This window comes from Poecilia reticulata, chromosome 7, assembly GCF_904066995.2.
Source record: "Poecilia reticulata chromosome 7, P_reticulata-male-v2, whole genome shotgun sequence".
Classification (NCBI taxonomy): Eukaryota; Metazoa; Chordata; class Actinopteri; order Cyprinodontiformes; family Poeciliidae; genus Poecilia; species Poecilia reticulata.
In genome coordinates this window covers 942787-955267 of record NC_088836.1, presented here as the reverse complement: position 1 = coordinate 955267, position 12481 = coordinate 942787, and the positions used below count along the sequence as shown (strand labels likewise).

General features: G+C 43.2%; 1 protein-coding gene across 12 annotated transcripts in view; it reads right to left on the bottom strand.

The window, feature by feature from the left end:
* Positions 1–12481, bottom strand: part of agrn (agrin) — a 464513-nt gene that overhangs the window by 73360 nt on the left and 378672 nt on the right. For all 12 annotated transcript variants that reach the window (XM_081608532.1, XM_081608541.1, XM_081608536.1 and 9 more), the window contains 5 exons: positions 9533–9643; positions 8979–9143; positions 7189–7332; positions 4879–5003; positions 4663–4768 (listed from right to left, as the gene is read on the bottom strand). In XM_081608532.1, coding sequence (XP_081464658.1) covers positions 4663–4768; positions 4879–5003; positions 7189–7332; positions 8979–9143; positions 9533–9643 — 651 coding nt within the window. The remainder of the gene's footprint in view (positions 1–4662; positions 4769–4878; positions 5004–7188; positions 7333–8978; positions 9144–9532; positions 9644–12481) is intronic.

Here is a 12481-nt window from a genome sequence, read left to right as displayed (position 1 = left end):
GCTGCTCACAGAGAGCTCGAGCCGCCATCAACGGCACTGCCAACGCGCCGCTGTCAACACATGCACACAAACAAACACGTATGCAACGCTTAAAAAGAAAAAAACAAAAAAAATACAACTCCATATGAGGAGGAAGAGGAGAACCTTTGTGTAAAGAGACCATCATTACCAATGCAAAAAAGCTCCGGTGCAAAAGGACAAACTGTCTGTGATGAAAGAATGATAAATAGAACAAAAACTCCTGAAGGTGATGAGCGGGCGGACGCCGTGCTCAGGAAAGGAGCGACAACGTTGTCATTTTTCTATTTCACATCCCGGGAGAGTAGAGGGAGAGTAGAAGCGAGAGGATGCGAGAAAACCAGCTCCGTAGATTTCCACCTCATTAAGATTCGCCTAACACTACAGTATGTGTAAGACTTAATTACAGCGCTATAATCACAGAGTTGATCGGCAATTATTTACCAAGGTGTGAAATGTGATACCTACAGAGACAGCAGAATGCCTCAGAGAGACGGCTTTAAGAGCTGCACAGATAACTGCTGCTGGGAGAGAGTGAGGTTCAAAGAGCGTTGATGCTCTCGCCAAGAAAGATGGCATGGCGTGCCATTCCCCTCGGCTACACCTGTCAGTCAGGTGCCAAGCTCAGTGTCGAGGGGCTGCATGGATCCAGAGAAAAATGTTTGTGGGATATCAGCAGCAAACTTCATGATGTGGGATAAGCAGAGATAAGCACATGTTTGAAAGATCCCAGAAGTCTCAGCAGATACATCAGATTTACCAGCCCATTTAGCTGTTTCTGCTGCTTTGCATCCTCTGGGAAGAACAATGGATGGTAATGTTAGAGGGCGGAGAGAAGGAAACAGAACCACTGTGTTCAGCATGCTTTCTACCATATTATTACTGAAAGGTGATTATTAAGATTTTCACAAAGTCAGGAGACAAGGAAACCCACAAAGGAAAGTTGGACAACCTCTAGACGGTTTAAATCAGACAACAAAAAGGGCTAAAAAAGTAGCAGTAGCAGGTGAAAAGCCAGAACAGAAAAAGGGTTTGAACAACGCGAGATAAACTCCCAACATGAAGGAAGAATGGAGGAATCAGCAGAGCCCTCACTAACACGCAACATGAGGGCTGTAAGCAGCATATGTCCGCCGCTCCTGCCAGTGCTCCGCAAACCTACAGGTGACATCGACAGATGGGAGAGGCGGGTCCGATGGCAACCCACTGATCGTCTCCTTCCAGCAGTGATTTGCTCATCGGTGCAAATGCCTCCCCACTGGAGGCTGCCGCTGTGGCTGCTACTCAATTTTACAGGATTTCTGTGCAATTAAATATGCATACCACTGGATTTGTATTTTAATTTGACAAGAAAACATCATTTGTATCATTTCAACTTAAACAATTGTTTGCCATAACATAACATAATAAGATTTTTATGTCACTGTGATGGAATTTTTTCTTGTTGGCAGAATTAATTTAATTCAGCTTCCACTGAGGATTTTTTGATTATTTAACTGAAGATCTGCAGGATTTTAAGTTTTTGTTCAACTTCTTCAATGCGCTTTTGGATTTTTTTTGTAGATAGGCCACTTCAAGATTCTGTGTTTTTCTGACTGTAAGCTCTTCAGACTGATGGATGCCTGTGACTTTGTTTCTCATCTGCTTTTGGATTCTGATCAAGGCAGGATGTGCTGCAAAGAGACTGTAAATGTATCACGATATAAGCACCTCATATCAGTCGATAATTGTTGATTAGTTTTTGTTTTAAATATCTGGATGAAATTTCCTGTTTTATTCAGTTTTCACTCCACATCATTGTTGTTGATTTCTAATCAGTTATGAGGCTCGGTGTGAAAACATGAAACTGCTGCTGCGCAAGTTACTCAGCAGGTTGTTGCTAGGCAAGCAGAGTGAATAATTTGATGCTACCAATCTTTTTTAGCCAGCCATGAGGTTGACCAGCTAAAGGCTTTTTCTCTGCCTACATCTCCCAGAATGGTGGGAACACTCTATCAAACGTATTATCTATTAATATTGATCACCTATATATTGTTATTGACTTATTGTCCAGCCCTACCTGGGAGTAATTAATAAAATGAAATGTGGTTGGTCTCAATTCTTTCTTGATATAACAAGGTGGGGCAATAATACCTTCACATACGACCAAGTCAATTTTAAAATAAATTTATCTATAATAAATTGATTAAATTATAATTTGAGAGCTGCATTTTGAATTTAGGTTGTACTCTGAGGTTTCCAGTTCCCTCTTCCCCGGGCTGCTTTTGGACTACAGAGGCTAGTTCTCTACAGTCCAAACATTTTAATATTGTAACATTTTACTTACAACATTTTAACATTTAATTTTACACCAGTGATTCCAGTGACACGATGAAGCGATGTAAGAGGTTCAATATCTGTGGGTGTTTAGGCCCTTTGGCTCTGTGCTAGACCTCAGAGCAGCTTGTTGAGCATTAGTGCACCACGGCGCCGCGCATCTGGAAGTGGTGTGGGGAAACAGCAGGTAGGGAAAGCGGCCGGCGCTGCGGTGTGGAAATGGGCGGAGCAAAATACTAATTCACACGCAGAGCCGACAGCAGAAACCTGAGGTGCAACCGCTTCCCAGGGAAGACATGAACAGATTCTGTGCTCCTCACCATCTCCTCTGGGCTGGGTGGAGGGAAACAGCACGCTGACGGCGGTGCTCCCTGTGCCGCTATGCTAGGTGAGAGATTACACACAACCCACATCTCCATTGCCAGGCAACAGAGGAATCAGAAACCAGACTGGATTTTGGCTCCTATCACAGCTGAACCCACCCATGGCACTGGATGTGTAGTTACCAGATGTTCTGGGACTTATCAAAGCCTCGTCTGTTTCTGTTTTTTCTCCGTGCTCCCAAACCTCCAGCCTGTCCTATAGACCACCATGACATCCTCACCTCCACTGGATACGGTCAGGTGAAAAAGCCATTTCTGACACTTTTGGGTCACTTGGTCTGTGCCCTACAGTGATGAAGTGAATTAACATTTTTCCCCCACAAAGCGTTCACACACCTGGCAGGCACACAGCTGGCTGCGTTTCTTTTCTAGATTCCTGTTAAGATCCAAGATGGCAGCTGTGCCACATCTTCACTCTGCATGCAAACTGCAGCCTTGGCGCCATCCCAGCGCCCTTTACGGCGATCCAAACAACGTCCATCAACATCTGGACTGAAGAGAGCAGGAGCTATCCCCCCTCACCCCTCCCCACACTGCCACCCCACACATGTTTTCTACATTTTCAATCACACTCTGACAATGGCAGAATGAAGCCAGAGGATTCCCAGCCACAGTTTTACAGGAAGTCAAGTGTTATAGCTGGCCCTTTCACAATAACATTAATCACAATATAAACTAACAGCAGATCAATATTGTTCTATACAAATTTAGTTTATTAGACGGTGAGAGCTTGAAGCTTGAGAGCACAAGCTTCCATTATTATGCCTTTACCTTGATTTGAAAACGGTTTCCAATAACATTATCATTATCATTTATCGCAATTTCTGGGACAATTTATCGTCAAGTAACATTTATGGTAACAGTCCAAAGTCTGGCCACATTATAAGGTACACCTATATAGTGCAGGATTGGATCCTCAGCTGTGTTGATTTTTTTGGATCCTCTTTAATCTTCAAAGCTGCCTTAGTTCTTCACTGCATAGATTTAGAAATGTGTCCAACACTGGTCACATGCTAATTCTACCTGACCTAAAACAAGAACGGTTTGGTCTGATTTAACTTCAGACAGTGAAGTTAAATCAGTGTGTCAGTCTTTTTACTAGGTGTATGAAAATATCTGGTTTCAACTTTCAACATCATCACTTCATGATAAAACTGTGTAGTTTTAATATCAAGCACTTTTCAAGACTTGATTTGGAAACCCAGAACTTTCCAAACGTTGAAAATACCCAATTGAAATTCAAGCATTTTCAAGGATTTCAAATTAACCCCGAAAATATAGCACAAAACACTGAAAGGCAGGATGGGTTCTGGGAAACGTCTGCACCACAGCATCGCTCCAAGATGAGCATTCAGCAGCAAAAAATAAACCATCCAGTTTCAACATCCCATGGATTTCAGCCATGGATTAGAGACGATCAGATGCTGTCACACTTTACTGCATCACTAAACCACAAGCTGCAAATCAGATGGCAACTAAACTCAGACAGACATTCTGCTAACTACACAGCCAGTCCCCACTGACTGGGCATGCTAACCTGCATCAGAAACCTGGTTTAGGGCGCAGCCACAAAACTTTCACTCTGGGGGCCAACAAGAGATTCTTGGATTAGATTCTGTCTAGATTAGTTGTATTAAGATGAATTACTTTCTAACATCCAGAACCAGAACTCCAGCAAGTTGTCTCTACCAGGTTGGGAGGCTCACAGTTAGAATTAGTTGATTAGCTGTTTGTGTTAGAGACCAACTGAAGAGGCGTACCTAATGTAGTGGACAGTATGTGCTAAAATTAACTTTTAGTTTTTGTCATTACTCTGTGAGACAGAAAGCCGGAGTGGCGCAGACACAGGAGGGCTCCATCAGCAACACTCATTATCTGCTGAGCGCAGCCTGACAGCAGCTGGCCGCCGCTCGGCGTGATGCATGGAGGAATCACCCAGGCTCACCTGTGCACTGTCCAGAGTGCTGCACGGTAACGTCCTTGTCCTGCCTGCAGGCGATGGTCCTCAGCTGGCACTGGTCAGCGTAGGTCACCCCATCTGAGCCGCACACCTGCTCCACAGTGACAGAGATGGAGGGACGGCAGCCGAGCCACATGTTAGCTCCCTGGGCCACCGGCACTCCTGAGAAGATCAAACCCCCGGCCACTTTGGAACACGTACCTTTGTCTTGTTTCTTAAGTCGCAGTCGGGCGGCGGGCACTGACAGTGGGCCTGGCCGTTTTCCTCCTGGCAGGTGGCGCCGTAACTGCAGAGCAGCTCTTCACACGATGTCGGGGCATCAGGGCCTGTGGAGGACACAGGTTTGATTTCTTACGGCGTCTGAACAGCCTGATGACAGAGGTGAGCAACATGGGCTCAGAGTTTTATCAGGATATTTTGTGGTACTGTTGTGGTAATGATGAAAAATATGATAAAAACACATTTTGAGCTATCTGGTTGTAAGTGAACCACAGCATTCATAGATCCACAATCACAACCGCTGCTGCTACAATATGAACAAACTTACTTATAATGAACATCTGTAGGACACCAGTCACATGAAGAAGTGTGATTTATATTATTGCACGCAGTACTACGTCAGAAAAACATCAAATTACAATTAGACCAAAGTACAGCAGCGCATCTTTTACTGAATCGTTCCATATACACAAATATCCTCAGCATGATCTGAGCATCAGTTTGGCCGTTGGTTAAAGATAAGGCTGATATGGTCCTTTCAATCTTTTCTTCAGAAATATTTTATTATCTAATAGCTAAGTGTTTTGTATAATCTACTTTTAACCAGGCACACTGCAATTTTAATACAATGATTTCTATGTTCTACTCTTCCATCATGGCACAGGAATGAACAATCTTTATTTTTAGAGGAATAAGGAAACTCACTTCTTTCATCTTTTTTAAATCCAACAAATGATACAGCTTTTTAAAGAGCTATGTTTAATTATTTTATCATATAAAGTGTTTGCATGAAAAATTATCTTATTGCTGGTAGTTTGTTCCCCACAAAGCTACAGCCTTGTTGAACATCTGGAACTGCCAGGCATCCTGTCTGTGTGTGTGTGTGTGTGTGTGTGTGTGTGTGTGTGTGTGTGTGTGTGTGTGTGTGTGTGTGTGTGTGTGTGTGTGTGTGTGTGTGTGTGTGAGAGTATTTATTCCATTATTACCGCTTCACCTTATGCTTTACTGTGCCGTAGCCTCTGAGTACCTTGTCTCTGTACCCAGCAGTGTGTGTGGCGGTGAGCTGGGACTGCCGGCTTCATTAAGCGTCTAACTTCCAGTTGATGTCTGATGGTGAATCTTAATCAAGGAGCTGCAGGCTCTCAGCAGGAGCTAACCTTTCCTTCAACTGTTTTCCTTTATTTTTTTTATTCGGTGCAATCGCCGGGGCGGGTTTGCATTTTTAATTTAAAAAAAATCTATAGGGCTGACACACAGATCTAACATGTGAGCGCTGCAGATGGCCCAACAAGACACAGACAAATAGAAATATCAGTGGGTAATATGTTGTCCATGGGCCTTTTGTACACTTCACTATTTCCCTAATCACTATTGATTAGCCATCCTGGAGCCACTTCCTGCTCTGCTAATAAAGCTGATGGATGTGAAGAAGAGATGAAGAAAGAGTGGCTGCTGTAAAACTTCTCCACAAATCAGATAAGCGACAGAAACGCTCTTCAGAGTGATGGAGCGACTCTGGGAGGCCCCAGGAGCCTGGTCTGCGTTCATCAGCACTCCTCATTATTTATAACCACTCCTATTACCAGACAGACAGGTGGTACTAGAGCGCCTGCTCTGTTGCTCTGGACAAAAAGAGCCCTTCTCAAATCTTTTTCTCTTCTTTACCACACTAGTATTAACCTGTCATAAACCTCACACTACACTCTTAACCCAAATTAGTTGATTTTTTCTAGAAAAAAAAAGCTGCACTATGTAACTTTTATAAAAAAAATATTTCTTACATATTTGTATGAACTGCCACCATGTTGTGACAGTATGAGACAGATAATCTGTGAAAAAAATAAACTCCTCTGCCTTCTCACACTGCTAACTAGAAGCAACCAATTAGAACAGGGAGGCGGGTCTTAGCGGTATCAATCACCCTGCTAAGGCTAGTTAGCATATGATGACGGTGGAAAAACGGTTTTGCTGTAACTATGTGGTTTCTCTACCATCAGCACATGGAGCAGCGAATACATGAGGTTGATGGACAGTGCTAAGCCCGTCCTCCTGGCTCTGAATGGTTGTTTTTGGTCTTTAGCGGTGCGTTTCTTCAGACGGCAGTAGCATCTCAGGAAGGAGGTGCAGGAGCTTGATATTTTCAGATTATATGTCTCCTGCTGTCAGGATATGGCGACAGTTTTAACAAATATGTAAAAACATTTTTTATTTACATCCTACAGCTTTATTATTAGTTACAAGTAACAATGAGCATCAGCCCCCCAAATGTCTGAGGACACCTCTGCTTGTTACCATGGTCACAGCCATTCATGCCCATCCTGCTTCCATCTGGACACACGTTGCACTTCAAGCCTTTCACCCCCGTCTTGCAGGAACACAGGCCCGACATCTGCTCACAATCATCCCGGACCGAGCCGGTGGGATCGCAGCTGCACGCTGAAATTACAAAAAAAAAGAGGCATGATTAGATAATCGATTAGTACCAATGATGGGCAGACCGGCCTTCGCTTAGAGTGGTAGGCACACAAAGCATGTCTGGAGCACTTTCAGCCCGAGCATGTTGCTTTAAAGATACGCGTTTGTCTCCGACTGAGAGGTTGGGAAGAGTTCAACTCGCCTCAGGGTTCACAGAGGAGGAGTGGAAGGAAGAGAATGAGCGTGTAAGACAAACTTAAAACAACAACCTCGGGGAAGGACATCAAGCCCATCATGTTCCTAGAATCAACAATGTGATTTTATATTTCTCCCTGCTCCTCCCTCGTGCTGAAGCCGTTATTGGTGTTCTGTTTTGCTGTCTGCTTGTGCTGGCTAAACCTCGTTAAAGGTCAGGCCACAGGTGACACATCTGCGGGCTTCCTGCACTCTGGGTCCAGCAGTGTGTGTCCTTCGGTACAGCGGCAGCGAGACGCGAAGCCGCTCAGCGTATCGCGTTACATCGAGACAAACAACCAGGTCCCGACCTCACACCGCTGCCCGCATACAAATGGAAACAGTTCATTCAATCCAGTTTTGACACAACAGAAAATCAATCTCCTAAAATGCAGCAAGCAGCTCCTCCTGTTTGTCTACTAAAGTGAATTTACTGTTAATCGCGCACAGAAATGATCAGATTCAGGGATTCATGTCCTCCATGTTCCAGAGGTTCTGACAAGAAAGTAGATGCTGAGTTTGGAGTTTATTGACTTCAGTTCTCCCATTTCTATTCTATGCAAAAGCTTTTGGTCTCATCATAAAAAATGTAGACCTACAGGCTATTTCAGAAGCTGGTCAAAGTAACAAGCTAGTGCTGTGTGATACGTCATATTTTAGTATTGATCCAAATCAAGTAAATACAGGCCCATATCCTCGATACCGATACCAATCATGATACTTATTATTTGAGTTTGATGTAAGAAAATCAAAGCAAAATCTTCTTGAGGCAGAGTTGAGCCTAGCCATGCTAAGAGTAGGGGGGCAACCTAAAGTTAGTTGATCACAAACATTACTTCCAACATTAGTGGAAGCTAATGCTAAAGCTAGCTCTAATTTCAACCATGTTGATACCCAAACTTCAACACATATCAAACTTTACTCAACTGAAAGTTTATACAGTGACAGTAAAACAGCAGTTTAGACTTTGTCCTGAAAATATTTTTAGCCAAATGAAAGTGCGCTAAATGTTTTCAAAGTCGGCAAAAATGCTAAACACAAAATTAGCTCCTCTATTAACGCATTAGTGGAAAGCAAATGCTGAAGCACAAAAGTGCTAATTTCCACCATGTTAGGAAGTATTACCAGGTGTCTTCTGGTAAGCTAATAGCGTTGAACCTTAGTGATTGGATAAAGTTTAAAACCTCAACAGTCCAAGCAGTTGTTTTTCAATAGCCAAGAGCAGAACGTAGACCAAGGGGCTGATTTTCAACCAGTCTAAGAAACTACGTTACAAAACTAAAAACCTTTAAAAGGGAATCTGAAACTAAAGTACAAATCTTACCAGCATAAATCTGAACTGACTTGGTTTAGATACTCTCTAAAAATTTGGGTCGATTCGGCCACCTCTACAGCATGCATCATGCAAATAGAGACCAACAGCGGCTTCTTACGCGTGCAGCCGCTCATGCCTTCAGTGATGATGGCACGGAAGTTCCAGAAGCCCGGCTCACAGCGGTCGCACTTCCGCCCGCCGACCCCCGGCTTACAGGAGCACTGGCCGCTGGTTGGGTCGCAGGAGCCTTTGTAGGAGCCGTGGACATTACACTGACAGGTGCCTGAGGAAAAATGCAGCAAGTCTGTGTTTTCAAGCTTTTTAAATCCCTGCTACACATAAAAGCATGGCTTTACTAATGTTGTGAAACTCTATCCAACAGCATTTCTAAATCTGCATTTTTCCCATCTTTGAAGCATCTTGAAGATTACAGTGTGATGCCATGTTTCTCCTACATTTCTGCCGCTATCAAGAGTCGAGATCATCAGTAGAGGAAAGATTTGATTCTGTTGATAAAGACCAGCATCATCATAATTATTCTTGGGATTAAGATGAAACGCTTCCAGCTCTGCAACTTTACTTGTAATCTTACAGAAACTGCAACTCAAGGACAAAGCGCCTTCACGGCCCGATAGCATCAGACGTTTAGCAGGCGGAGGGAGGAAGACTCACTGGGACATCCGGCCTGTCCGACCCCTAGAGCGGCGGTGATGTTGTCGGAGCAGCAGCCATACGGAGAGAGGCCGCAGTGCTGCAGCGCCGTCGGAGACGTAACATAATTCTCTGAGAAGGGAAGGAACAAGAAGATATGGAGGAAGATTTAAATGGGTAAGGTTTGGATTTATTGGAAATTATATAAAACAATTTAAACAGATGAAACTTTATTTTTGTAAAAAAAAATGAGACCAGGAGGCTGGGAACCAGCTTCCAGATAAGTTTATCTTCTACTTTCACTACAACAGCTCCATGTCAGGAAGGGTAAGAGATGCTATTATCTCTAGTGAAAACAAGCAATGCCTTCCTGCTGAATTTGACATTTACCACCTACCAGCAGGGATGTTGTCTTCATTTGTCCCTGTCTGTGGAGCTGCACAGGAAACCTACATCTTAAAGAAAGAGCCCTGCCTTATGTGAAGGGATGTGCCAAGCTGCTTCTGCCTCTTTTGTCTGCAGCAGCCGCCAAACCAGCGTGGCAGAGCTACAGTCAGCCCGATAGAAACAAATGTGTTCCTCACGCTGGCCTTTCTCCAGAAGCTGGCAGCCGACAACAAACACAATAGAAGGAGGGAAAAGGTGGCGGGGCAGAGGGGATTGTTTAATAGCCAAGGCTAAAAAAAAAAGAAAAAAAAGGCTAACGTTCAAATTTGAGTGAAAAGTTAACTTGTAGATAAAAAACAGAGACTTTTCTGTTTGGCCCGGTTCTTTCTCTCTCTATTCCCCAAACCAGTCTCCCTTTCTTATGTTGCTAATTTGGAGTTTGGAGGTTGGAGATACGGCGGCAATAAATCACACTGTTACTGGTGTGGATATGAGCCACAGCCTAATGGTGATGACTCGGCTCGCTCCTCTTTTCCAGCTCTTTCCCACTCCAGAGATGGGCTTTGGACACAGTTCATTTAACTTGCCACTTTCCGACGCTGCATTCAGCTATCTGCACCCAGCCTATTAGAACAAGGAGAACTTTTAATTTTATACGTTCCTCCACCCTGTGCTTGGTTTTCTCTGCAGTAGCTGTTGTCTGGCACAGTGCTGCTGACTTTGAGATGCAATATTACCTTCATATTTCCCAACTCAACTGCATTTATTTCCTTTGTATAATAATATCTTTTATATTCCTGGACATATCATTTCCACAGAACCAACAGACATGTTTTTAGATTGCATTGAATGTCTTAACCCAGATTTTAGCTGGCAGGTACCAATGACGGATTACCTGAATTACTTCAAGATGATGTGATAAATCATCACGATTCAACTTTTTTAGATTTAATCTTGCTACATTTACAAACCATTATATGTTAAAACAGTGGTAAACACCACTAAGAACTTAGTTATGCTAACTCTGTAGCACTAATTATACACATTAGTTTTGCTAACGCTAAAGCACACAAGGTCAGTAGTTAGCAGAAGCTAATGCTAACTTCAGTTTGAATCATATCGGCATTGAAAGATGAGCACCAACTTACTTTTTCCATAATTTACATGTTCTCTATATTGATATTAGATATTGTATTTATGTTTACTTCTTTTGCTCTCTGTTCACTGTTTTTATTTTGTTCCTGTATGTTTCTTGTTTGGAAAAAAAAGAAGGTGAGGAGAGGAAACAGAACGGCTGCGTAAACAGTTTCACCTCTTCAAAACAAGAGCATAAAGGAAAGCCTCTGACTAATTGAAGAATTTTTAAACAAAGTAAAACTTTAACACAAATATTGGACTTTACTGAACTGAAAGTTTATAAAACAACCAGGCTAATTAACGCTGTAGAATTTGTTCAGAAAGAATGCATTAGGGGAAGCCAAGTGTGCTAAATGTTTTCATAGTTAGCAAAAGTGCTAAATGAAAAATTAGCTCTGCTGTTAGCAGATTAGCCAAAGTGAGCCCACCACTGGTAAAGATGTTGAAGTTCAGTTGTCGTCTTCGTTTGACTTTACGGTCTTCTGTTATGGTTTATCAGGTCAAATTCCAGTAAAATAAATTAAACTTAATCAATGAATCTTTGCTGTATGAAATCTCATACAAGGTGCTGTAATTGGTAGGAAAGTTGAAGTTAGTCTCAAGAAGTTCTCTTACAGCTCAGAGCTACTAAAACCCAGGGCTGATTCTGGCTTCTGAACTTAAGGTCAAGATCAAAACTGGTCCTCACATAACTAATGTAGAGGGCAGGAAAATCCCACAGATGTGACTTCATCCATGAGCCAATAGGAGAGCAGAAGCCCATAGGTCTGGTACACACAGAGGGCTACTCAAAAAGAGGATTGATTATCCATGGAGGGTAGAGAAGCGTGACAGTCAGCCCCAAGGAGGCCGGCTTAGGAGGAAGAAGAATCAGCAAGGATGAGAGTGGAAACACTGGGAGCTGCTTCATTCTCCCTCTCCTCAACTCCCTCCATCCTCCTCTCTTTTGGACCCAGGGGGAATCAAGCAGGCCAGCGTGATCACACAAAATCCCTGAAGTGCCTTTTGCTCTGCTCTTCGGCCTTTACCAGCAAAAGCTCTTCATTTGACACAGCCACTAAGAGGAAGGTGGTTAACCTTTGCAGCCTGGCCACTGATCTAACAATCAGCTCGCTGGGTAAATGTCATTATAGCATGCAAAGAAGAGCTGTTTATATTAGTGTAAGTGGAGCAAAGTGGTATCCTCAGGGTTAGCAGGCAAGTTTAATGGTTTAAATCAGGGGTCCCCAAAGTGGGTCTTGGAGGACCAGCATCCTGCATGTTTTAGTTCCCTCCCTGGTTTAGCACACCTGGATCAAATGATGCTCATTAGAAGACCTAAGAAGAACATTGACCTGCTGAAAAGGTTGTTACCACCACCAGGGAGGGAACTAAAACATGCAGGATGACGGCCCTCCAGGACCCACTGTGGGGACCACTGGTCTAAATTGTCAGACTTTCAAGACA